We start from the raw sequence: 27,394 nt of genomic DNA, 5'->3' as shown, positions 1-27,394 counted from the left end.
TGTTGTGCTGTTTTTTGGAATCCGGAGGGTTTAGGAAAGCTTCCTGAAGAATGCAAAAATTGCAAAAAAAACCCCAACAGACAAACCGGAAGTTTGGAAAACACACTTCCGGTTTGCCTGTTAGGCTGTTTTATGCACTCTGGAGCTTCAGGAAGCTTCCCTGAACCCTCCAGAGTGCAAAAAACAGCACAACGGGCAAACCGGAAGTCTGTTTTTCCAAACTTCCAGTTTGCCCGTCTGGCTGTTTTTCACAGTCCCAGGTTTCAGTGAGGCTTGTATGCATGCGCGGGGATGGGAAGGGGATTGTGCGCATGTGCAAGGGCAACATGGGGGTGCGCATGCATGGGAGGAAAGGGTTAGCATACCCCCACACACCCTTTTGGCACGTGAACCAAAAAAGGTGTTGCCGTCACTGACGAAAGCTATATTATAGTAAATGGCAATGGTGGAATGTGATAAAATTTGCACAATTATTATGTTAAAAGGTTTTTTCTAATGTCAATTTTATATCACATTGGTGCATGACAGTTTTAAATTAAATTTTGACGATGAAAAAAGGTGATGAATTCAGTAAATTGATGGAAGGTTATATAATTTGAATAATAATTATTTTTTATAAGATTTGTTTTTATATAAAATTTGTATAATTCATAAATTTGATTTAATGTTGAAAAGGTTTTAGATAATTACTGAAATTTTTGGCATGTTTTTAAGATTTGAATAAATATCATTTTCAAAAGTTTTTATATAAGATTATATAATTTATAAAATTGACTTTATTTTGTATTTTAGACAATTTTTTTTTGTATATTGGGAAGTTGGTAATGTTTACCAACCAAATGGATGGATGTGTAGCAATAAGATTAGATTTGGTTTAAATATTGAGGATGAGTTACAATAAGAAATTGAGTAGTAAAGGTAAAAGGGAGTTACGAAAATGTAAAAGAGATTGGAAATTTAGGGCATTTAGAAATGACAGAATAAAAATGAAATGAGTAAAGATATAAATTGAGAAAAGGGAGGAGCATGGCTTAAAATTAAAAGCATGAAAATGATGGATTTGAAAGATAAATAAAAAAGGAAGCACAAAAGGTGATGAACATGTATGCATATAAATTATAGCAATTAATTTGGAAAAAAACTGAAAATTAAAAGTGGTAGACCAAGGCAACAATAATACGTGGCAAGGAGGCAGCATTAGAATAACAGTAAATACACCTAAAGGAATATAATATGTATGTTTTGATATGTTTTAGAGTATGTATATGAATGTTTATGTGAAGTTGGTGAGAAAATAAAAATACAGTGATACCTCGTCTTACAAACCCCTCGTCATACAAACTTTTCGAGATACAAACCCGGGGTTTAAGATTTTTTTGCCTCTTCTTCCAAACTATTTTCACCTTACAAACCCAAGCCGCTGCCACTGGGATGCCCCACCTCTGGACTTCTGTTGCCAGCGAAGCGCCCGTTTTTGCGCTACTGTGATTCCCCTGAAGCTCCCCTCCATGGGAAACACCACCTCCGGACTTCCGTGTTTTTGCAATGCTGCAGGGGAATCCCAGCAGCCCAAAAACGGGCACTTCGCTGGCAACGGAAGTCCGGAGGTGGTGTTTCGAAGACTTCCATGTTTTTGCGCTGCTGCAATTTCGTTGATGCTTTCCTCGCTGGAAACCCCACCTCCGGAATTCCGTTGCCAGCGAAGCACCCGTTTTTGTGCTGCTGGGATTCCCCTGCAGTATCACAAAAACACGGAGGTCCAGAGGTGGGGAGCCTCAGTGGAATCCCAGCAGCACAAAAGCGGGTGCTTTGGTTGGCAAAAGGGGTGAGTTTTGGGCTTGCACGCATTAATCGCTTTTCCGTTGATTCCTATGGAAAACATTGTTACGTCTTACAAACTTTTCACCTTATAAACCTTGTCCCGGAACCAATTAAGTTTGTAAGACGAGGTATCACTGTATATATATATATATAAAGATCTGGCTCTGTTAAGATTAATGGCTTTCTGTCTCTGTGTGTCTATTTCCTTGCAGAGTTCCTGCTGGGGACTGTGTGGAAGGATGGCAGCTGCAGAACCTCTGACTTCTTTCTCCCGTTGGTACCTATATGCCATTCACGGCTACTTCTGCGAGGTGATGTTCACCGCTGCTTGGGAGTTTGTGGTCAACTTCAACTGGAAGTTCCCAGGTGTCACCAGTGTGTGGGCACTCTTCATCTATGGGACATCCATCCTCATTGTAGAAAAGATGTATCTGTACCTGAAGGATAAGTGTAACATATTAGTGCGCTGCCTGATTTATACCCTATGGACGTATCTTTGGGAATTTACCACTGGCTTCACTCTGCGCCAGTTTGATGCCTGCCCATGGGACTATTCGCAGTTTGACTTGAACTTCATGGGCCTCATAACCCTGGAGTATGCCATCCCATGGTTCTGTGCAGCAATTATCATGGAACAGCTAGTCATCAGGAACACCCTGCGTTTGCGTTTTGATGAGAATGCTGAACCAGGGGTACCCACGCCTCTTGCAACCTTGGCCAATGGTCATGTGAAAACTAACTGAATTGTACTTTAGACTACACTAAGACTAAGCAATCTCTCCTGCCCCTTCATTAGAGACTTGGGATGATGGCCTCAACAGCAAAACTCCTGTTTCCTTTATGATAAACAAACCTCCTTGGTTTGGAGGTGTGCATGAAAAAGTGGAATCAGTAGGTTTTCTATGAATTTTATTCTCTTTCTCTCTCTTGGTTCCTTAAAAAAAAAACCCTGCAAGTATCATTGTCAACTACCTGTTGACTAGATAGTTTGACTTGTAACTTACTCAGAAAACAGTCCTGTGATTAGTACTTTATTATATCTGGGTTAGGAAAAACAAAAGGCTGGCCCAAATTGTTCAAATAACATTAGTAGGTAGGTACAGATCTCACCAGTTGACTTAGTGATTGGCTTATACTCCATTCAGGTGCTTGCTTGCAACCAATACCTCCCATGGGACCCAAAATGCTGCAGAGTCAAGGAAAAAATCAATTCCTGTTGAAAAAGCCCAACAAAATGACAGACTACTGTGGAGATAGAACTTGCCCTGTCGTGTGCTTTCCTTAAGGCTTTTTTTAAGTTGCACCACAGTGTATAGTACTATTATGGTGCTGGACATCCTGCTGAATTTCTATAAAAAATATTCCTTTTTTGAACCATCCATTCTGACGCTCGCTTAGAGAGTTTGTTTCCCACTCTTGTGTACCTATTTTTTAAATAAAAAACTATTTTGCTGGATAAAGTCAATTATTGCTGTACCACCTGCATTATAGATATGTAGGCAAAAGTAGGAGAAAAATGGCTAAAAGTCATCCCTACCTCCTCCTCCTCACACTCTCTGGTGGAACTCAACAAGAGGGCTCCTTCAAGAGCTGATTCTTGCTAACTTGTTGTGACTGTTTACACGTTATCCAAATCTTCTCTGGCTTCCTCCATGGGGAATTTTCTAGTCTCAGAAATCCAAGTATCTTATAAATATGGGACTATTGACATCACATTGAAATCTTTGTTTGATGCCTGGATTCATTGGGTGTTGGACTCCTGCAGGACAGACTCTCGGGAAGCCAAGAATGGCCAATGTCTTTTGTATTGATCTTCTCAGCTCTGGTGTTCTCAATGTACCAATGGCAGAACTAGCAGTGCGGCAGTATCTCTTCATAAAGCTATTTATGCGCAACTGTTGATGGTATCTCACCGTCGGCTGGGGAGGATCAGCCTTCAAGATGGTCCAAGTGAGTGGAGAAATAACACAAAAGGGCAGCAGATAGTCTGAAGTCTGGAACCAAAGTGAATGTCCCAAGTGAAATATGTGATAGGCAAGGCCGGTTAAAGAAGAAATAGCAACGAACAGGAAGGGATTCTTTCTGCAGCCTTCAAAAGAACCTGTTCTTTAGGTTCATAAAATGAAAGAGAAATGAAAAAAGGGAAGAGGGAGTCAAATGAACTAAATACACCCAATAGCTTTAAGAAGATTATGCTGTCACTAAACTTCTCGGACCAGAAAGAAGGCCAGAAATCATGCGCATAGAATGGAATGCACTGAGATGGAATTGCACCAGCAATGGATCGGGCTTGTACTTTTGTGGCGGCAATACTTCATTTATTTAAAATAAGACTCTCTTATTTGGTAAACAACTGTTAATTTTTAACTACCTGGCAGTTGTATTGCGGATCTCCTTGCCTGATAGGTTAGGGACCACCATTTGAAGAACTCTGTGCCTCAGTTTCCCCAGCCAGAGAACTCTGGGATTTCTACTCATAACCCGTCTGATGGCATTAGATTTGGAAAGGTTCTGTTCTAGGAGCAACAAAAATGGGCAAGCTGCTACCTGGGTGAAAGTTGTATGGTTGTATGATTAAGAACAAAGGTAATATTAACTTGATTGGTATTTTCAGAGTGTGATTATTTTATTTCTTTACATTTCCCCACAGACCCGATATCCATTGCTGTAGTGGATGAGCAGGAATAATAGCAGTGGAAGTATTCCCAGGTCTACCCTGTTGTATTTATTCTCCTGACACACTTAACAGGATTAAACTTCATAATTTATATACACCTTCTTATAATTCTTCCTTTTTTATTTTTAATCGGTTCTGATCCAAACTATATTTCAGGAAAAGGAGGGACCACGAAGAGGAGAAACCTCTGTTATTAGCCCTGCAATGATGACTATCTATACTTAAAAAAAAAAAAAGATGATGGAGTGAATCATATTTCTTTTCCATGGGCTATATTTGCACTTTCTGGTAACCATCATCTGTGGTACCTTGGAAAAGGCTAAAGAACTTCAGTCTTGCCATTACTTGAAGATACGTATTCTTGGCTCACTTGAACTCCTTGAAATCATACTACAGGGGGTTAATAAATTGATAAGGATGATGTTATGCATTCAGTCATGTCTGACTCTTTGCATTACAAATGCACTAAATGAAGGTTAAAGATAGTAAAAATTACTAACTACAAAGGAGTTGTATTTTTCTGCTGGTAACACATTTCCCTGCATTTGACAATGCTGTAATACAATTCCATATTATTTAGGGATTGGAGACTATAATCTGATTCTAAATAACCTGATGCTTCATAGTGGATCAATAATTATGACCTTGTGCAAAAGTGTTGCACATCAGCACGTTCTAAAACTTACTTGATGTTATTTTCTTTGTGCACGAGTGTATCCCTGCACAAACACAGAAAACCTGTTTGCCAGAAACTAGGCTGAGCTATAATTATTAATATTATATTCAGAAATATTATATCCAGAAATCTTCTGGAACTTGGTGTGTTTGAGATGCACTGGACAAATCTCCAGGCAGCATATCTGGAGGTACCAAGTCAGGGAATATTCAACATCCATCAAATAATTCATTGATTGGGTAAATTTCCTTTAATTCAATGCCAAATTCTCTCCAGGTTATCCTATTAGCCACTCTGCAAATCTCATGTCTGGTTTGGAGGAAATCAATTTACTGTCAGCCAGAGGTTTTTCACTTTTATTTTATTTATGTTTCTTTTTTTCTCAATTCAAATAGATGTGAGGGTGGTGGGAAAAGAACCAAACTACTGATGTTTACTGAATTATTGATGACATATTATTGATAATAGTCACCAAAAGGCAGTAGAGGATGCACTGGCACCTGAAATGCATAATAATGGAATATCTCACATAAATTTTTGCTTGTATGTGTATCCTCCTCCATGAATTAAAATTGCCTGTTTAAATTCACCAGCAATAAAAAACACTTGTGGTTTGTTCGTTTTGCTCTCTGTCACTTATAAAATGGCTTGTGATTTAAGCGATGAAAAATTGAGATGGACAGAAAATGTCTGTAGATGATGAACTTTCTTATGCACACCCAAAATCCAAAAGCAATTCATCTTTTAAAAGGTTAGAGAACCCAACAGTCTTGCATATTTAGTATCCATATTTCGCTAGACAGCGGTTTTGTCGTGTCCCATCGTGTCAGACCAGTCTTCTCAATTGAGCTTCATTCAGATGTCCTAAATTTAACTCCTATAAATTCCTGGTCATCACAGAAGGCTCTAAAAAAATTGGAATAAACACAAAAGCTCCATCACCCTGTTTTAGTTTGGCATTGGGCACCATATAAAAAAGGGCACATTTTGTCTACAATGTGTTGGTCCTGGACCCAAGTTCACGGGGGCTTGTAGCAGTGTAGAAAATGCTTCCACCATGTCATAACCCAAAACATATTTCCTAATCTAAGGCTCACAGTGAGTTGCTGACAGATGTCCCAGATGCTGTATTCAAAAAAAGTGAATTTGGTGGGTAGATCAGATTTCTATTTGATTAAAATTAAATTAAAATATTTGAACACAGTGACCATGGCAACTTGAATTTAATAACTTTCCCACTGACCACATTAAAAAGTACAATTTTTGATCCACCCAAGATTTCAGGGGCTTCCTATAGCTTTGAATGAGAGATACAGTATTCTATTTTGGAGACATTTTGTTGTTTCAGCATGACTTTTAGTTAACTTTTAGTTTAGATAACTTTTACTGTAAACAGGGAAAGTTTTTTCTGAATGCATCAGCATGAAGATGATTCAGACCTTCAGAAGTTTTCTTTTCAGAGTGCTTCCTAATATGCAGAGAAGTGAACAGAAGCCAACAGAAAATATATTAACGCAAATCAAATAAAACAATAAGCATTTTGTTCTCCGATTTGTCAAAATGTGCAAAATGAACCATTTTCTATTTCACTGGAATAAAATATTTTAAAATTTGTTTTCACTCTGCTGACCTGTTTGGAACATTGCAGAATAATCAAACTTCTTTCATATACCTTAAAAAAAAAGCTAGCCAAGCATAATGGTATTAAAAAATGCATTTAATCTAAAATGCAGTTAATACTTATTTGCTATATCCATTTGCATGGAGCTGCCCATGTCAAAAACATCTCAAAATGGCATGAACATTTTTGATAAAATATAATTAAGACAAAATGATATAGAATAATTACAAACATTTTAATATTTCAAAAGACAAAGTCTTTTAAAAATCCATTCACAAAACTGAAGGTCTGGATGTTGGAATAAGGATTGAAAAGGTTTCTGAAATGCCTTTGGACATAAAGAATACGACCACATTTGGAGGAAGAAGAGAGCATTTCTATAGTTTTTGTTAAAAGCAACAAAGAGAGACATAGCAAAATTTCAAGAAGCCTATTGCCCAGATAGGCGAGGTTGGAGAATACTCTCAAACTCTAAATACATGGATTATCTGACACTTTCATCATACATTAGCTCTCAAGGTTGCATTCATAATTTGTGCTTTCATGGGTCTCAGAATGTGTGAGACTGACCATTTTAATGACTGAATTTATCAATCCCTGATGCTATCTCAGACTTAGTACATTTTAAATATAAGTATACTAATCCTTCGCTACTTCACGGTTCATCTTTCGCAGATTTGCTATTTCACGGGTTTTCAAAGGGGGCTTAAATCCATTAAAATTGTTAAATCCATTAAAAATTCATAAAATTCTACAGTACTACTGTACTCTATTAAAGAAACTGGTAGGATATCACATGTAGTTCCAGCTGAGAAACATTATAGAATGACTTTTTAATGCAAAGGGGGGCTTTAAAAGTCCAAATACAGTGGTACCTCATCATACGAACTTAATTGGTTCCAGGAGGAGGTTCGTAAGGTGAAAAGTTCGTAAGATGAAACAATGTTTCCCATAGGAATCCATGTAAAAGCAAATACTGTAATGCGTGCAAATCCTTCAGGAAAATCCCAAACTTTAGAAGGGAGGCGAACAAATGGCAGGGAGGAGCAGCTAAAGGGGGCGGGTGGAAGAAGCAAGGCTAGGCTAAAGGGTGAGTGGGAAGGAAGAAAGGCAAGGGGGGCGCCCCTCCCTTTTCTTTCTTCAAAAGACACCGTTTCAGTTCCTTTGCAAGCACGTTGTTCTCTGCAAAATGTTTCCTACTCCAAGCAGCCCCTCCCTTTTCTTTCTTCAAAAAAGGGGGGGAAAAGAAACCCCTTCATCCCAGCAGCAGCTGCTTGGGTTCGTAAGGTGAAAATAGTTCGGAAGAAGAGGCAAAAAAATCTTAAACACCGGGTTCGTATCTTGAAAAGTTCGTTAGAAGAGGCTTTTGTAAGATGAGGTACCACTGTACTCGTTAAATACATAAAAAAATATCTTCACGGAAATTCGTTACTCACAGGTGGTCTTGGAATGCATCCACCGCGAAAAACAAGTGATCACTGTATACAATTTAAAATTCAGTTAAAATATTACCGTAATTACTGCTCCACATAACTATCTCATCAGTGTCTGATTTTCATGCACTTGTCAAGTATTGTCAAGAATATGATAATTAGTTCTGGGCTAATATAGAAAGGTCTGGAGGCCTAAGGGAAGCAATTCCCAATAGGTTCTATATGGGTGAAAAAGTTTTAAGTATCTAGCACAGCCAGGCTATGGAGAAAGAAAAAATGAAGGTCATTTGTCCTCTTCTTTCTCCCTGTGGCCACAGCAGTGGATATTGGGCTCCTACGAGACTCTTATTTGCCTTCGTGACCCAAAATAGGCACTTCCCTCTTGTCTTAAACCACCTGCGCTCATAGCCTTCTCATTGCCACAGTTGTGAAGTGAATCACTGCAGTTGTTAAGTAAATAACATGGTGGTTAAATAAATCTGGTTTCCTGATTGACTTTGCTTGCCAGTCGCAAAAGGTGATCACATTTATTTATTTATTAATTATTTAGATTTATATGCCGCCCCTCTCCGCAGACTCGGGACATGACAACTATCATAAATATGAATCGTCAAACATCTGAATTTTAATCACGCGACTACGGGGATGCCACAGCAGTCATAAATGTGAAAAATGGTCAAAGGCACTTTTCAGTGCCCTTGTAACTTTGACCGGTCACTAAATGAACTTTTGTAAGTCGAGGACTACTTAATGAGACGAGGTGGCACAGCAGGTAGAATGCAGTACTGCAGGCCACTGAAGCTGACTGTAGATCTGCAGGTCAACGGTTCAAATCTCATCACCGGCTGAAGGTTGACTCAGCCTTCCATCCTTCTGGCATGAAGATGTTTGATAAGACAGTGGACATCCAGAAACATAAAGTTAAAATCAAATTCATGCTGAATGAAGCAAAACATTCATTCTTAAATGATCAAATTTATCTGTAATCGCTGCTATCTGAATACATGGTAATTGGAATGCTATAGCATAACATGTTCTTGTGTAGATCTTTTTTTAAAAAAAGAAGGCATGTTGTCACGCTCTATCATAAAGTGGTTAAAAGTTAACCCGGGAAAAGAAGTAGAGGTCTTTTTTCTTCATTGATTTTCTATTCATCATACCTTTCAAAAACTACATTTCTGGAAAAGGGGCAGGACAGGTAATCAAAATGAGCAAGAAGCTGGAACAACTCCAAGCTGTTATACAAACATTAAACAATGACGAGTAAAGAAGTCCTACAATGGAGGTATAGAAAGTTATGTAAGCTATGGGAAAAAAATCAATAGGGAAGCATTTCCTCCTTTCCTCTTACCAATAGAACAGAGATCATTCACACAAGCTGAACAATAAAAACAATGAATCATCCCTCATTCATACTAATGACCAGAGCAGAACTATTGCTAACGGTCCCCAGGCCTGCCGGCATAAATGTGTTTTTAACGTCTTTTGGAAGGCGAGAGAGGGGGCGGTATGGATCTCTGGGGGCAGTTGGTTCCAGAGGACTGGGGCCACAACAGAGAAGGCTTTCCCCCACAGACGCACTAGTCGGCATTGTTTGGCCGACAGGACCTGAAAGAGGCCAACTCTGTGCAACCTAACCGGTTGCTAGGACATGTGATGCAGACCGGGGCCGCAACAGAGAAGGCTTTCCCCTGTAGACCCACTAGTCGGCATTGTTTGGCTGACAGGACCTGGAAGAGGCCAACTCTGTGCAACCTAACCGGTTGCTAGGACATGTGATGCAGACCGGGGCCGCAACAGAGAAGGCTTTCCCCTGTAGACCCACTAGTCGGCATTGTTTGGCCGACAGGACCTGGAAGAGGCCCACTCTGTGCAACCTAACCGGTCGCTAGGACATGTGATGCAGACTGGGGCCACAACAGAGAAGGCTTTCCCCCACAGACCCGCCAGTAGGCATTGTTTGGCCAACAGGACCCGGAAGAGGCCCGCTTTCTGCAACCTAACCGGTCGCTAGGACATGTGAGGCAGAAAACGGTCCCGTAAATAATCTGGTCCCATGCCATGTATACTTGACCATACAATTGGTCAAGTATAGGCTCATTGTCAAGTGCCCAAATGTGGTCCTGTGACTGCTGGGAAAACAGGCAGACACCATAACTTTTAATCTGGGTTGTAAATTCCATTTGGGGTGGTGGTGGTAGATTTCCATCATCATAAATTCAAATGGACACTAAGTGGCTGATCATAAGTCGAGGACAACGTGTACACCCTAAATGTGCTTCTTAGGACAAGAGGATGGAAGTGGTGTTGGCCTGGGTTCTTCTTCCACTTGCCATCTGCTGAGTAGAGCATGTACTTTCTGTCAAGGACACCTCCAGTAGTTTGTTCCTTCCTGGAGATAAATGCCTCGTTGAGAATTTATTGGTAGCATTGCAAGGCCAGCAAAAATCCCATTTTGTTGCAGCGGTAGAATTCTAAAAACGCTTATTCCCTGTCGTGCCACTTTTTTTGCAAAGGTAAATAAAGATCCACGTCTAGACCTGAAGGAAGCAAGTGTAATTAACTTGTTTTTTTTTTAAAGTGGCCGGATTATAAATAAATATGTATAAATAAATAATAGATTGAAATGTAGCTTGATTGATTGGGTCATTATGAAACAAATGCAGGCTAATGGATTTCATTTATTTTAGTTTTCCTATTTCCAATATGTGTGACTATTTTTCTGCCAAGAAAAAGCATCCAGAACGGTGCAAAGCATAATAGTGAAAACACAGGACAATGGACCTTGAAAAGAAATCCATAAAACAGTACAGAAATAATACTAAAAAACCCAGGGCAGCTTGAAAAAGCAATAGTCAGCAAATGAAGAGGACAGAGTAGGTAATCCTGGATCGATTTTGGATGAAAACGGACAGGGAAAATGCTTTCCTGTGGCTTCGTGTAGACATTAAACAAACCTGGGACCAAAATAAAAACTGAGGGCTGAATCTTGTATTACCCAATGCCAGTCTTACAGACTTAAATTGGGGGTTCCAGGCAGTCTTTAGAAGTGGACCATATCCGAAGTGTTATGACATGAATTGTTGGACCTGGGTCATCTTTGTATAGGTAGTGTCATAATTTGCACTGACCTGAGATAATAAAAGATACCTGCTACACTTAATTTGCTTCTTCAGTGACAATGTGGAATAATTTGGTATGTAGAGTGTTCCCTCAATTTTCGCGGGTTCGAACTTCGCAAATAGCCTATACCATGGTTTTTCAAAAAATATTAATTAAAAAATACTTTGCGGGTTTTTTCTATACCATGGTTTTTTCTGCCCGATGACCAAACTAATAATTTTTGCAAATAAATACGAAAAAAAAAATTGTTAATAATTATGTTTATAAATATCAGGATCACTAAGTGTCTTATTCAATGGTGAGTACCAGCAATAATGATGAGTAAATGGTTGTTAAGGGAATGGGAAATGGTAATTTAGGGGTTTAAAGAGTTAAGGGATGGCTTGTGATACTGTCCATAGCCAAAAATTGTGTATTTACTTCCGAATCTCTACTTCGCCGAAATTCGACTTTCGCGGGCGGTTTCGGAACGCATCCCCCGCGAAAATCGAGGGAACACTGTATAGCTAAATCTGTTCATTGGGACAGCATCTCCTCAAGTAGAAGATGGATGTCACTTCCTTATAGAGGTGACCCATTCTCTGAAAGTATCTGGTCCAAAGTGATATTCATTTTATTAGTCCTTATCCAAACTACTCCAGATTTCAGATACTGATTTAGTAATCTCAACATCTCACCCTTCTATTGCCACAGACAAGTAGATGTGAAAGCAATTCTCAAACCATATACTTACTTACTTACTTACGTCAAACATGTACAAAATAGTAGGCATTGGTATAAACATAAAAAGTAGGTACAGGTAAATTAGGCAATAGGACAGTAGGATAGGGACGGTAGGCACAATAGTGCACTTAAGCACGCCCCTTACAGACCTCTTTGGAATGGAGTGAAGTCGACTGTAGATAATCTAAGGTTAAAGTTTTTGGGGTTGGGAAGAAACCACAGTCAGGTAGTGCTTTCCAGGCATTGATTACTCTATTGCTGAAGTTATATTTTCTGCAGTTGAGTTTAGAGCAATTTACATTAAGTTTGAATCGGTTGTGTGCTGGTGTATTGTTGTGGTTGAAGCTGAAGAAATAATTGAGAGTAAATCATTGTGGTAAATGAGTCCTATGGGATTCGGCGGCATATAAATTAATTAAATTAAATTAAATTTGTGAACTACATTTAGGTCAGTCTGAAGGTGATGAGGTTCTAGGCCAGTGATGGCGAACCTATGGCACGGGTGCCACAGGTGGCATGCGGAGCCATATCTGGTGGCACTCAAGCCGTTGTCCTAGGTCAGCTCCAATGTGCTTGTGTGTGCCAACCAGCTGATTTTAGGCTGGCACAGAGGCTCTGGGAGGGCGTTTTTGGCTTCCAGAGAGCCTCTGGGGGGATGGGGGAGGGCGTTTTTACTCTCCCCCAGCTCCAGGGAAGGCTTTGGAGCCTGGGATGGGTGAGCCTACTGGGTCCATCAGAAGTTAGGAAACAGGCCGTTTGCAGCCTCCAGAAGGCCTCTGGGGGGCAGGGGAAGCTGTTTTCACTCTCCTCGGGCATTGAATTATGGGTGTGAGCACTCACACATGCGCGATTGTGTGAGTGGCTGCTCTTTCGGCACCGGAGGAAAAAAAGGTTCGCCATCACTGTTCTAGGCTATCTAAGCCCAAAATTTCAAGTCTAGAGGTATTTTGTTGCGAACAGAGGAGTAGAGAACTCTAGTGAAATATTTTTGGACACTCTCAATTGTATTGATATCTGATATGTAATTTGGGTTCCAGGCAGGTGAGCTTTCCTAGGTGTCTTACTAAGTTAGCCTTGTACCCCAACTATTTAAAAACAGACAGCAAGATTTACCAGTATATTAAAGATATGATGACAATGAAAATACAAGTGGTCCTCAATTTATGACCACAGTTGAGCCCAAAATATTTGTTTTAAAGTATATTTGTTAAAGTATGTTTGTTATTTGCTACATCGTATGTCCTATTTTATGATTTTTCTTGCTTCGGTTATTAAGTGAATCACTGCAGTTGATAAGTTAGTAATTTGGCTGTTAAATAAACATAGGTTCCCCTTGACTATTTCCTTGCCTAAACAGAGAAACAGAATGACCAAGCACAGAGAAACAGTGAAGGCAGGAATGACTTCATACTTCCTTCCGATTTCAATGTAGCTGATGATCTCTGATGTAACCATAAGTTTGCCAAATTTAAATTCTACAGAAGTCATGGATCTTGGATTCTGGAGACATTCTTTGAGTTACCCAATTTTAGATACCTTGGTTCAAAAAAAGGTTGTACTATGTTGCACTGTTTCACCCAGTCAAAGGTTATAGTCATGACAGTTTTAGTAGTATATAGGTAGAAAGCAGCAAAGAGCCCAATTTTATTTTTGTTTGAATGACCTTCACTCTACGTCCATAGTGGGTTCTAAAACCCTTTGATATCGGTTTGTGTACACACTTGGGCGCGCGTGTAACACTTATTTATTTATTTATTTATTTATTTGTTTGTTTAGTCCAATACGCAATGAGGGTTTTAGTGGGTATATATATCTATAGTAAAATACATGATGAAGGTTATAGAGGAGATACTCATAGTAAAATATATCTAAGAAATAATAGAAAAGAAGGTATAGCAATAGAACATATCAATGAAAGAATAGAAGAAGAGATATAGGAATAGAAGAAAGGTACTGTATAGGGGATATAGGAGAGCAATAGGACAGGGGACGGAAGGCACTCTAGTGCACTTGTACTTGCCCCTTACTGACCTCTTAGGAATCTGGATAGGTCAACCGTAGATAATCTAAGGGTAAAGTGTTGGGGGTTTGGGGATGACACTATGGAATCCGGTAATGAATTCCACGCTTCGACAACTCGGTTACTGAAGTCATATTTTTTACAGTCAAGTTTGGAGCGGTTAATAACTTCTGCGCAGAAGCATCCCGGGTGGGTGGGTGGGCGGAGCCTCCCTCCACTAGCACTACCAGTTCTTAGAACCAGGCCGAACCGGGAGCAACCCACCACTGTTCTAGGTGGTGTCTGAGAGAAAGCCATACTATATGCATTCCAAAATTGTCAATCACAAATACCAGAAAGAATAAACCATTCATTGTTAAACTAATTTAGTTAGTAATTTGGGTAATAATTTTCACATATATACCCAAGAAGAACAAAGTGGGATATAGCTGTTTTTTTCTTACATGTGATGGCACCTTTCTAATCTTTGTTCATGAATGGAATCGATGGTTTCATGCATTTTAATATGTACAATACTGTACTATTAAGCTACTATAGTTTATCTATGTGCTGCTGCCCTCTGCTGGCAATATTTCATAGCACTAGCTATGTTCAGGTTAAGATTTTATTTAGGTTTATTTATTAATTTATCAAAATATAAAATACAGAAATATAAATAAAAGTGAAAATAAGGGTAAAATAAAGGAGAGAAAGGGGAAGAGAGAAAAGTGTATGGTAGAGGGGTGAAAGAAAAAAGCATTGACTTCCGATACCTTTGGTACAATAGAATAAGGTAATAATATAAAAGCTCATTTTTTCCCCTTTCACATATTATATTTATATAAAAACAAACCTATTTAATCATCAAAACCCAAAATCGAAGTTTTCATTTTTATACCACCTCAAGCACAAAGTCTAAAAGTGGTTTCCAAGTAGAAGTAAAACTGTGTTCTTTTCTTTAATCTAAGCAATCAATTTAGCCATCACTGCTAACTCCATCAACTTCTGCAGCCATTTGAATCACAATCTCCTTCCATTTTTGTCCATTCTAACATGCTTAATTTGCTTACTGGAGTTAAATACACTTAAACATAATTTATTTATTTATTAGATTTGTATGCCGCCCCTCTCCGAAGACTTGGAGCGGCTCACAACAACAAAACGGTACAAATCCAATGATTAAAAGACAATTTAAAACCCCTAATATAAAAAACAGTCATACATCTCAGACAAACCATACATAAAACGGAAATCTAAATAAATAATAAATAATAATAATAATGGCCCATAATTGGGGAATCAATTTCCCCATGCCTGGCGGCAGAGGTGGGTTTTAAGAAGTTTATGAAAGGCAAGAAGGGTGGAGGCAATCCTAATCTCTGGGGGGGAGTTAATTCCAGAGGGTCGGGGCCACCACAGAGAAGGCTCTTCCCCTGGGTCCCGCCAGACGACATTGTTTCATCGGCGGGACCTGGAGGAGGCCAACTCTGTGGGACCTAAACCGGTCGCTGGGATTCGTGCGGCAGAAGGCGGTCCCAGAGATATTCTGGTCTGAATAATAATGAGAGAGGCTGTCTTTATTCAACTATGTTAATCCATAAAAAAACAAACCATAATTTAATGGAACACAGTTGACTTTAAAGGGACCTTGAAGGTATTCTAATCTAGCCCTCTGCTCAAGCAGGAGAACCTATACTATTTATTTTATTTTATTATTATTATTAATTGGATTTGTATGCCGCCCCTCTCCGAGGACTCCGAGGACTTAGTCAAGAATGTATGAGAAAACAATTATAAGCATGAACATAATATATAAACATATAAGTATAAACAGGTAAAGTATATGCATAAGAAATTAGTACAAATAATGAGAGCAGTAGGACAGGGGTAAGTGGTATAATTTGAGATAAGTGGCTGCCTAGTCTCTCCTAAAAACCTTCAGTGATGGAGTGCCCATGATTTCTGAAGGCAAGCTATTCCACTAGTTAATTGTCTTCCCTCTTAGGAAATTACTCTTTAATTTCTCTGTGGTTAGTTTCAACCATTGTTTCTTGTCCTGCCCTCTGGTGCTTTGTATAATAATTTTGTGGCAGCCTCTCAAATACTGAAATACTGTTGTCATGCTTCCTCTAATTCTTCTTTTCTTTAGACTGACTAGCCAACCTCAAATCTGCAGCCGTTCTTCATATTCTTTCTTTCTATCTATCTATCTATCTATCTATCTATCTATCTATCTATCTATTTATCTATTTATTTATTGGTCAAATATGCATAGTAATAGTTTGTGTAAACATAATTAAAAAATAACGATAAAAGAGGACAATAAGACTGTAGGACAGGGGTGGTGGTGGGCTTATGCATCCCCTTTACAGACCTCTTAGAAATGGGGTGAGTCAACTATAGATAGTCTAAGGTTAAAGTTTTTCGGGTTTGGCGAAGAAACCATAGTCAGGTACAGTGGTATCTCTACTCATGAACTTAATTTGTTCCATGACCAGGTTCTTAACTAGAAATGTTTGTAAGAAGAAGCAATTTTTCCCATAGGAATCAATGTAAAATATGTGTGGGACTGGGGAAACCACAGGGAGGGTGGAGGTCCTGTTTCTTCCCAGGAGATTCCTAGAGAGGCCCCACGGAGGCTTCTCCCCACCTTTTCTGGCCCTGTTTTCTCCCATGAGTTTCCTAGAGGCCCCACAGAGGCTTCTCCCTGCCTTTTCCAGTTACAGTTCAGAGGCTCGGGTTTGTAAGTGGGAAATGGTTCTTGAGAAGAGGCAAAAAAATCTTAAACACCCGGTTCTTATCTAGAAAAGTTCTTAAGTAGAGGCGTTTATAGGTAGAGGTACCACTGTAGTGCATTCCAGGCATTGATCACTCTGTTCCTGAAGTCGTATTTTCTGCAGTCGAGTTTTGAGCAGTTTACATTGAGCTTGAATCTAATATGTGCCCGTGTATTGCTGCGGTTGAAGTCTCCAAGCCTTTGATCATCGTAGTTACTCTTCTCTGAACTTTTCCCAAGGTCTCCACATCTTAATGTGTGAAGGTGGTGTTTCTATTTTAGTTTTCACCCCGTACTGCAAATAAAACAATCTCTGCATTATTTTCCTGTGAACTCTTGATTTGAAACATAACTACACCAGAAGTAATCATTCTTTTCCTACACACACACACAATATACCCACACATTTTTATATAAAAAAGAACAGCACGTGCAGAAACAACCTGCATCAAAGGTACTTTCTCCTTTCCAGAAGAAAGGGTGTTAAGGGGCGTGCATAAGTGCACTAGTGTGCCTTCCATCCCCTGTCCTATTGTCTCTCCTATGTCTTTTCTCTATTCCTATATCCTTTCTCTATTCTTTCATTGATATATTTTATTCCTATATCTTTATTGCTATATTTTATTCCTATATCTCTTCTATTCTTTCTCTGATATATTTTACTACGAGTATATCCTCTGTAACCTTCATTGTATTTGACTGACTGACTGACTCACTCACTCACTCACTAAATTTAAAAAAAGATCCAGAAAGCACTTCATTTTTCAAACGACTCCTCCACCAAAGCCGAACTAATAATTCCCAGAATCCCTTTCACCGCGGAAGACTTTGTTGCGAAGAGGAGCTGCCGTGTGAGAGGCCAATCATAACTCGCGCTGCGCATGCGTGGAAGTTTCCTGTAGAGAAGTGGGAGGCTTTGAAAAGAATCCAGGTTAGGATGGGTTCGGTTTGGGCTTGGGCGGGGTGAGGCGTTCTACCGACGGGGGCATATATATATATTTTCCTGCAGCGGAGAGTCCTAAAAAGTCTTTGCATCTTTTTTTCCCCGCCATGATGGAGACAGAAGAACCCGCGCGCTTTAAGGTCTAGGTTGCTCTTTGGCGCTGGGCTTTTATTATTTCAGGTCGTTGGTGCAAACATGGATGCATCGTGGTCTCGCAGAGTCTGCGGGGCGGGCGTGGGGTCGCTGCCTCTTCGGGCTGCATACACAGCCCTGAATTGCTCCGTGCCCCGGTTGCTGTTTAGTTAGCTCTTGGGTGTGATGGATCCTCCTCTTTGCTTCTCTTCTTTTGCTTAGACCATCACTATCCTGGTGAAAGTTACGCGCTTCCCAAACTACGGAGACAGTTATGCAGTTCCAGGAACGACCTGCCAAGGGAAAATCTTGTGTGCAATTGTGGTGTTTACGTGTGCAGTGGTTGTATTCACGTGATCACAGGCCATGGTCTATCCGGCAGGAGTCTGCTTTTTTTCCTAGGGGGGAAAAATAGCCTAATCACAATAACAACTTTAGGGGAATTGGGGAGTGAGGGGGAGAAAGTGTGAGTGGGAAGGAGACTTGATGGAGCTGAATGGAGTGGAAGAAAATTGAAGTAATTAAATGACGGTGAATAATAAAAAAATCAAGTACTATAAAGCAGTGTTTCCCAACCTTGGCAACTTGAGATATTTGGACTTCGCTGGCTGGGGAATTCTGGGAGTTGAAGTCCAAATATCTTCAAGTTGCCAAGGTTGGGAAACACTGCAATAAAGGATACAACTTCCAATAGAATATATTTAAACTCTGGAAAGTTCTGCAATATTTGGGTGGTCATGAACTTGAATGGTTCTAAAAGAGTCAGATGGGAGTGAATATCCATAAGAGTAAGAGGTCTCTATTGCTTTACATATTAGGGCAATGTTCCATATTTTTTCAGAGTATAAGACACACCTAGATTTTAGAGGTGAAAAACAGGTTAAAAAGTATTCTGAATCAAATGGTGTAATAATATATTAATACCAGTGTAACAGAATACTTTTTACAACCATGTACACTTTTTACATTCAAACTTGACAGCTTTAAGACTTGTGGAATTCAACTCCCAGAATTTTTCTTTCAGTCATGCTAGATTGGGGTAGTTAGAGGTAAAAGCAGCCCCATTTTGGGAAAAATGGGCCATTTTTCAACCCCCCACCAAAATTGGATGGGTAAAGGGTCTGGGAAGCCTGCAGGGAGCTCCTGGGTACTGGGGATGGCAAAAATGCCCACATTTTTGTAAAAAACAGGCCTTTTCCACCAATTTTTTTAAAAAAATGGAGACATTTTTGCCTTCCATAGGCCCCAGGAACCCTCTGCAGGCTCCCCAAACCCATTGCCCACCCCATTTTAGTGCGAAAAAATGGGTTAAAAATGGCCCATTTTTTTACAAAAACTGGCATTTTTGCCATCCCCCTGCACCCAAAAGCTCTGCAGGTGGAGTGGATGTTCAGGACAGTAATGGCTGCATTCAGTGTATAAGAGGCATCAACATTTTCACCCTCTTTTTAAGGGGGGAAATTGTTTCTTATACAAAAAATATGATACCCCTGAATATTAATTGCTTGACTATATGCAGGTTAGTAATATTAACTATTATTTTGAATTTATCAAGCGGTGGACTAGATAGATCAAATTCCTCTCAACCCCCTGAGTCTTTCAATTCGTGTGTTGGTTGATGATGGAGATAATTCTTTGTGTAATGAAACAAAAGGCACTTCTCATCTCTTACAACTTCCAAATGGGCTTTTAAAATAAAGCAGAGCTGTGAAATGGATTGGATTCGTTATGCGCTGGCCACACCCACTCCCAGTTTAGTGAAGGGGGGAAAGTTCGGATACATCACATGATGCCATGACATGAGTTTGACACCCCTGAAATAAAGGGATGAAAAGAGTTCTGGATTTGATAGTTTTTCAACATCATCTGCTGGGTAGAATTTGCATTTTCTCTCAAGTTCCAATGTGAAAATAATGAGCAGAGAATTTTATTATTTTTAGACCCATTTTGCAGCAGTCTGTACTCCAAAACCAGTTTGCTCCCTTTGACTTTCTTCTCAGAGTAATTTTTGTAAAAATAATAATTTTGTTTTCAGGAGGAGAGATTAAAGAAAGATATATCAAGGATTTGAAAGAAGCAAATATCGCCTGTAAGAGTCTGGATTCAGTTATTACCCAAAACATTAAATAAAGAATTCAAATGTAGTTTAGGTGGATGGATTATTATGATACAAATGCCCTCTAATCGATTGAATGGATTTTTCTACTTCCAGTATGTATAACTGCTTTTCTGCCAAGGAAAAGCATCCAAAATGCTTTTTGAAATGATATTTCTTCTTTTAAATATTAGATTTGTTTATTGTATACTGTTTATTATTGTTGTGAGCCTCCCCGAGACTGCGGAGAGGGGCGGCATACAAATCTAATAAATTATTATTATTATTATTATTATAATAAAATGTTGCACAGCATACTTAAAATATAGCACAATGCACTTTCAAAGTATAGACATAAAATCAGATAAGTAATACTAAAAAGCCAGGCAGTAAGAAGAAGGAAGATTGAAAATTTCCTAAAGTCAAAAGAATTGCAGATAGATAAATTAATCCTAGCTGCAGTCTCCAAGTGTATAATAACACTTGGGTATTTACAACTAACACAATTCAAGTTAGCTCAGTTTAAAAACAGTTATGAAAAATAGATTTTAGTGGGCACAGAAAAAAGTGTTGTGTAATTTGAAGTTAAATCTCACGGGTGTGTGTTTAAAGATGTAAAACCATTACTCAATATGACTTCTTGCGTTACCCAGGTAAGAGGCATAAAGAATCAGTGGAATGTAGAGTATTTATTTACAGATAATTTGTTTTCCTCAATATCAGTGGGCTACTAAATATAATATTTGTGTGGGTTAAAGGAGGTTCAGACCATACCACTTTTGTTCAGAATGAATTTACTATATGTCCAACATCAATACATTGTGTTCCAAGTTGTTGCTTCTAACAGACCCTGACCAGATCCAACTTTTAATTCTGGCACAGAGTAGGGTAATAGGTTTTCTTCCAAATGATTTAAACCAGACCTGGACATTTTATCCCCCACCCGCATCCTCGACTACATCTGGCCCTTTGGCTCTCCCTGTCTAGCTTGTCAGATCAGTCGTAAATTAGAAATCAAATATAAATAATGGTGCTGCAGGGAGTAGAACAAGAAGCTGAGTTGGGTCTAGTCCTGTGCAGTTGCCGTGTGCTCCTTCAGCTTACTGGCAACCATGAAAGAGCAAGGAGAGAAAGTGCTTTTCTGCACCTGTGCAGCACTCACCTCTCACCTGGAGAAGCCTAAGCAGTTGAGGTGACAGTTTGAGGACATCAAATCTGGTTGCACTGGTACATCTCTCCACAGCAGTTCCAGTTTCTCAGATGGCTCCTTTGGAAAATAAATTGCCGATATATGATTTAAACTATGATTTTTAACAGCACGGCCAGTGGTCAGTCAGTCCTATACGGATCCAATTCTAGACATCTGCTGCAATCCAAATTATAGTGACTTTTGTTTTGAAACAGTATAATCTGAAGAATCCTAAAGCGAAGGCAGTTTAGTGGAATGTGCTAGACCGGTGATGGCAAACCTATGGCACATGTGCCACAGATGGAATGCAAAGCCATATCTGCTGGCATACGAGCCATTGTCCTAGTTGAGTTACAGTGCGCATGTGCGCACCAGCTAGTTGATTTTTGGCTCGGCCAGAGACTTTGGGAGGGCATTTTTGGCCTCCGGAGAGGGGGAGACCATTTTTGCCCACCCCAGGCTCCAAGAAAGTCTCTGGAGCCTATGGAAGGAACAAAACAGGCCTACCAGGCCCACTAGAAGTTGGGAAATGGGGGAGTAGGGGAGCAGAAGGGGTCGTTCACACATGTATGGGGTGGGGCATTATGTAGGGGCATGGGGGAATTAAGATTCCCTTTCCCCCTAGGCCTTTATAATTTTATGCATGGTATGTTTGTATGTATGTTTGGTTTTTTTATATTAAGGGGTTTTTAATCGTTTTTAGTATTGGATTATTATTGTACACTGTTTTATGATTGCTGTTAGCCGCCCCGAGTCTTCGGAGAGGGGCGGCATATAAATCTAATAAATAAATAAATAATAAATAAATGTATGCAGGGGGTATTAAATTATAGGTGTGGGTACTTGTGCGTATGCTATAGTGCATCTGAGTGCACTTTCGGCATTTACAGGGAAAAAAGTTTGCCATCACTATGCTAGACCATTAGGAAAAACAGATACTTGTCCTTGCTTGCCCCCTGAATAATGCAAACCGAGGAAGAATAAAGAATCTTAAAGGGAATACGTATTACATAGAAAGTCATGGTAGAAAGAGCAGAAACTGTTAGTGAACAAGTTGAATACATTGAGTTGAATATATGTTGTTCAATACACATTGTATTTAATACAGTGAAAAATGATTTTATTCTTAACTGTAGATTTTAAATTAATACTATTTCTTTGTCAATTGGTTATAGAATTAACTGTCTGGCCAATAACTATGTGAACATGGCAAATAAAAAGCTAAGAAGAGCAGGTTTACCTCACGATCTTTGTGAGAGACTAAGTCGACATCAGATTATTACTTGCCGGGTAAGAAAAGTTCTTTTGTGAAGAAAAATATATAATAAATGAGACAGTCCTTGAAGTATATAGCCTTGAGCATATGTAAAGCATATACTTAATGCTTGTTGCAGGACTTCTTATGTCTTTCCTTCCTGGAATTAATGAAAATGACTGGACAGAGCTATTGGAGTGTTCAGAAACTTTTTCGGACTGTCAGCCAATCCTGTGCTCCCAAAATGCAAACGGTAGGTATTCTTCCACAAATCAGGATAAGGGGGGTGGGTGGGACCACAAAGTTCTAACTGTAATCTTACATCCTTCTGTTATTCCACCAGCTGAATAACCTCTCTCCAATTTACCTTGGTCTTATCCCTTAACCTTATTTTCTGGAGTGGTGCTTATGTACTGCAATTCTTGATTGTGTAACCATGCATCTCCACGATTACAGCAGCTGTAACGTAGAGCAGTTGTTTGGTTTGAATGCTAATGGCATTTTCTAGCATACTGTCGAATGGTACTTCTCTACTGAGCATGTTAACCCATTTTGAGGGGTGACTGTAGCTAGTTTATAGATGATTTTATGCCTAATATCAGCAGCTGAGCTGTGTAATGGAGAGTAATGATGCTTTTGCTTCAGGTGTTAGCTGCCCAGCCATTTGTTGTTCAATATCTTCTTAAGTTCTTGAGTCTGAGGTGTAGTTGGTCTATTGCTATGAGAGCAGCTTCCACTTTACTTTGTTGAAGTGTTGAGTAACTAGCTGTTTCCATGTTAGTGTGGATGTAGATTGTCCATCCAAAGTCCATACATACATTTCATATACCCTCTATCATTAAGTTTCATATACCCTCTATCATTAAGACTTAATGATTATCATGTTATTGTCAGATTGTTCTGGTTCTTCAAATCTGACACGGATTTTATTCGTCTCAGCTGGTGTAACTCTTCTAGATTACGGTATGCTACTCTCATATTTTGAGGTAGGGAATCTTAGGGCAAGGACCCATAATATTAAGATAGATACCATCAGGACCCTGATCTCCAGTGTCAAAGGTGGTATCAATCACAATGCTATCTCCCCATTGATGATAGATAGAAAGATAGAAAGATAGATGATGGATAGATATTCTTGATGTTTAAAAAAATAATTCCCTATACAGTGTTCCTTCAGTTTTCGCGGGGATGCGTTCCGAGACCGCCTGTGAAAGTCGAATTTCCGCGAAGTAGAGATGCGGAAGTAAATACACTATTTTTGGGTATGAACAGAATCACAAGCCTTCCCTTAACACTTTAAACCCCTAAATTGTAATTTCCCTTAGCAATCATTTAGATTATTACTCACCATGTTTATTTATTAAAGTTTATTAAAAAATATTTATTAAAGGCGGATGAAAGTTTGGCAATGACATATGACGTCATCGGGCGGGAAAAACTTTGTTATAGGGAAAAAAACCGTAAAGTATTTTTTAATTAATATTTTTGAAAAACCGTGGTATAGACTTTTCGCAAAGTTGAAACCCGCGAAAATCAAGGGAACACTTTACTACCAAAAGATGGGGGAGTAATAAGGTCAATTTTGGGCTCAGTAATTGTGGTAAGAATGGAGATATAAGTTACTAAAAGTTCTAGGTAAATTAGCAGAAATTTCTTATTCAGAACCAAATTATCTACTATAAGGAAGAATATATCGTGTTCAAAAGGAAGCAACCTGGTTTCTATAGTACAAAGATAAACTTTCTTACCAGTCTTAGAATTCTTTGAGTGTTATCAAAACCTTGGCTTAGGTGACCTGCTGAACATCGTTGATTTGGATTTGAACTAAGTCCATTGTCAAAACTTCAAACAATCCTATCATAGTATGAGATTAGATATGTTTTTGAGTTTGATGGCTGCTTAAAGAATGGATTGCTGTTTAAACAGAATGACCAGTTCTTGCAGTACAGAGATATGGTTCTATATGGAGGACTGTTGCTTTTTAATTTATAACTGATTTTGCATTCAAGTCCTCTGGCAAATATTAAGTCCTTTATGGTGGCTAAAATTGAGTTTATCCAATTCAGTTGTCCAGTTGTTAATCTAATTCAAAATAAGTAGACTTCAATGGTTTGCTTATGCATATATAGAGTGAATGAAGTTAGAATTACTAAATGAATAGCACAATTAAGAAGATTGAATAGGTTGGCAGGAAGAGGACTGAATTTTTTGATTGAAAAGAACTGATGAGATTCTGAAACAGGGAAAGCTAGTAGGTTTAAGAGAGAAAGCAAGGCATGAAGAAGTGGAGGGGGGGTATGGCAGAACTTTGCAAGTATAGAAATACAATGAATGGCATTGTGAAACAGATTTAGTTATCTTTTCATTTCTGTTTCTTGTGTCTTTAATTTCTTAGTACTGTATTTTTTAATTTCTTAGTATTTTTTCTGTTTCTCCATATTTTTGCATAAAAGACTTTAGAATAATGTACATTTTTGTCTATCTGTGTGTATGTGTGAATTCATGTCATGTCATATCACATGTCATGACATCAAAAAGTATCATTGCAAACTAATGGAATAGGGATTAAAATGGCAAATTACTCTTAGCCTAAACTAATGTTGTGATACTGATGAGGTCAACAAAATACCTACTAATCAGACACACTGATGAGTCTGAAATAGCAATGGCATGCAAGGAATGATAGGTAGGTAGATAATGAAATAAAATATCACGAAACCGCTTTTAAGTGGAAGCATAACTCCAATCTCTTGAGAAAAAGCAAACTATTAACAAATCCCGAACTTCTTCCTAGCTTTCACTTATTTAAATTCATAGATAAATTCCTTTATAAAAACTCATGGAACTTCAGTAAAACTTTCAGAGAACCCAGGCTATAGAGCCAGTCAATTTTCCTGGACAGTGATATCATTGAGTGGACTTCCCAACTATTTTTAACAAGGGTAATATTTTCTTCTGCAGTTGTATCATGCAAATGAAACTTTTTACTCTCCAAAGAAAGAAAAGACATATACTTACCGGTACATGTCATTGTATATCAAAGTTGAAGTTTGCACTATACAAATATTGTAACTACTTTAGCCTTGTATACTGTCTTTGGTCAGAAAACTTGGGAAAATCTTAATAAAGACAAGAAAATAAATTAAAAACCTACCAGGAATTTTCTCCTATATTTTGGTAAGCAAAATAAAGCAGTTGTACTGTACTTTTGAAAGAAAGTTATACTAAGCAGTTTTCTGAACAATTATATCTATCATCTTTTAAAATGGTTCCCTGATTTAGGCTTATGAAATGAAAATGAAAAGAACCAACAATCCTTCAACAGCATTCTTGGCAACAACTCTAGAAGATCTGGATAAAATATTGCATGGTGGAATTGCCTGTGGCAGTCTTACAGAGGTAAAAGGTGGACATTTAGCTAAACTTACTTATATCTGTTTATTTAACATATTTTCAGTGATTATTCATTTATGGTGTTAAAATATGAGGCATGATGGTCATTCCCACATATCATTATGCTATCTCAGAGTACTTTGGACAGTGTATTGTATCTGCCTTAAAAAACACATAGAATACTAAATATTTAACTTTTTAAGTGTCAAAATGAAAACATAATCAGAAAAAAATAAAGGCAAGCCCCAAATAAAATGCTAGATGGACAGAAAGTCAACATGGACAAAAGCAGATCAAAATAAAATAATTTTAAAATCTTTCTGGAACTGTAGCAAGGTGGGAGAATTGAAGTTTTTTTCTTGAGAAGGTGTTCCATAAAGTGAGGTTTATTTAAAAAAAGAAAGCCTATTGCCCCCATCCTGGCTCACAGATCTCATGAAGAGAGGGATCTTTTAGCTGGCCTTCTCTCTTTGACCATAGGACACCAGCAGATTCAGTATTGCCTGATGTCCTCTGCTACTCCACAGTTTATAACTTTAGAGATAGTAATCAGCATGTTGAATTGGATGTGGAAGTCTAATAATAACATTGTGATGTTATTCTATTCTATTCTATTCCTGTCCCGTTCCATTCCATTCTATTCTGTTCTATATTCTGTTCTATTCTATTTTCTATATTCTATTCTATATTCTGTCAAGTGGTAATCAAATGGTAATTAAGTTTGGATCCTTCTGCTCCTGATTGGTTTAAAACTGGTGAATCAATTATAACGTCTGTATGCTGTCTGAGCAGGAGCCTAAACCATCTTCTATGTGGGGAAACGCAACCACATGCAGAGTATTTACTAGGGCCAGGTTGTGTTTTGTCTCCTCCAGGTCTTTCAGTTTTAGTTATTCTATTCTTTAGTTACCTACTCTAAAACACAGGAGTCAATACCTAGACTGCAGTTTTATCACAAAATAAGAGGTTTTTTAATTCTATACTTTTGTGGCTTCACTTAAAGAACTGATGCTGAAAAAAATTCCTATTCATTTTTATAACCGATGATGTGGTTGGAAAGTTGGAACTCAGATAAATTTTTTCCCTATTGCCAGATCTTATCCTGGTTCTCTGAGAGTCCGAAAAATGTTCTGGCACTAATTCTCCAGCATTTTTTAAAAAAAAAACATTTAAACAGGGAATTGAATCATTCCTTTTTGTGATTATTCATGGTTTTAAAAATAATGAACCATTACATAAAAAGTGCCATTCTTTCTATAAAGTAAAAGTTAAATGTTGTTACTGTAGGGAGGCATTTTGTACCTAAATTCAGATTAAGAATAGAACAAGATATCTTCACTGTGATAGGATGATGGGCTGTGATAGGATGATGCTTTCAACATTTTTCATTCTTTTTGTATTCATTCCATCAGTTTCTAAATAAAAGAATAAAGCCAATCAAATTTTTGTGGGAGAGAGTTAAGCCATGCTCACATTGAAATAAATTAGATTCTAAAACTGTTAACTTATTATAGTTTCTATCAAAATGTGAGATGATA

At 38.5% G+C, this 27,394-nt stretch overlaps 2 protein-coding genes across 22 annotated transcripts in view; both read left to right on the top strand.

Annotated features, from left to right (window-relative positions):
• TMEM229B (transmembrane protein 229B) overlaps positions 1-5,788 on the top strand; it is a 63,983-nt gene extending 58,195 nt beyond the window's left edge. For all 5 annotated transcript variants that reach the window (XM_070759140.1, XM_070759149.1, XM_070759159.1 and 2 more), the window contains one exon: positions 2,034-5,788. In XM_070759140.1, coding sequence (XP_070615241.1) covers positions 2,034-2,564 — 531 coding nt within the window. In that variant the 3' untranslated portion in view covers positions 2,565-5,788. The remainder of the gene's footprint in view (positions 1-2,033) is intronic.
• Positions 5,789-17,679: 11,891 nt separating this feature from the next.
• Positions 17,680-27,394, top strand: part of RAD51B (RAD51 paralog B) — a 465,772-nt gene continuing 456,057 nt past the window's right edge. For 7 of the 17 annotated variants that reach the window (XR_011559703.1, XR_011559702.1, XM_070759071.1 and 4 more), the window contains exons 1-4: positions 20,042-20,135; positions 22,384-22,498; positions 22,603-22,716; positions 25,746-25,862. Coding sequence is in view for 12 of the 17 variants with exons in the window: in XM_070759071.1 (XP_070615172.1) it covers positions 20,089-20,135; positions 22,384-22,498; positions 22,603-22,716; positions 25,746-25,862 (393 nt within the window). In the remaining 5 variants the exon portion in view is untranslated. The other 10 variants (XR_011559708.1, XR_011559707.1, XM_070759080.1 and 7 more) reach the window with 8 other exon arrangements.

Source organism: Erythrolamprus reginae, chromosome 1 (genome assembly GCF_031021105.1).
Source record: "Erythrolamprus reginae isolate rEryReg1 chromosome 1, rEryReg1.hap1, whole genome shotgun sequence".
NCBI lineage: Eukaryota > Metazoa > Chordata > Lepidosauria > Squamata > Dipsadidae > Erythrolamprus > Erythrolamprus reginae.
Note: the sequence above shows the minus strand (reverse complement) of the source record. Positions and strands in the feature narration are given on the sequence as shown.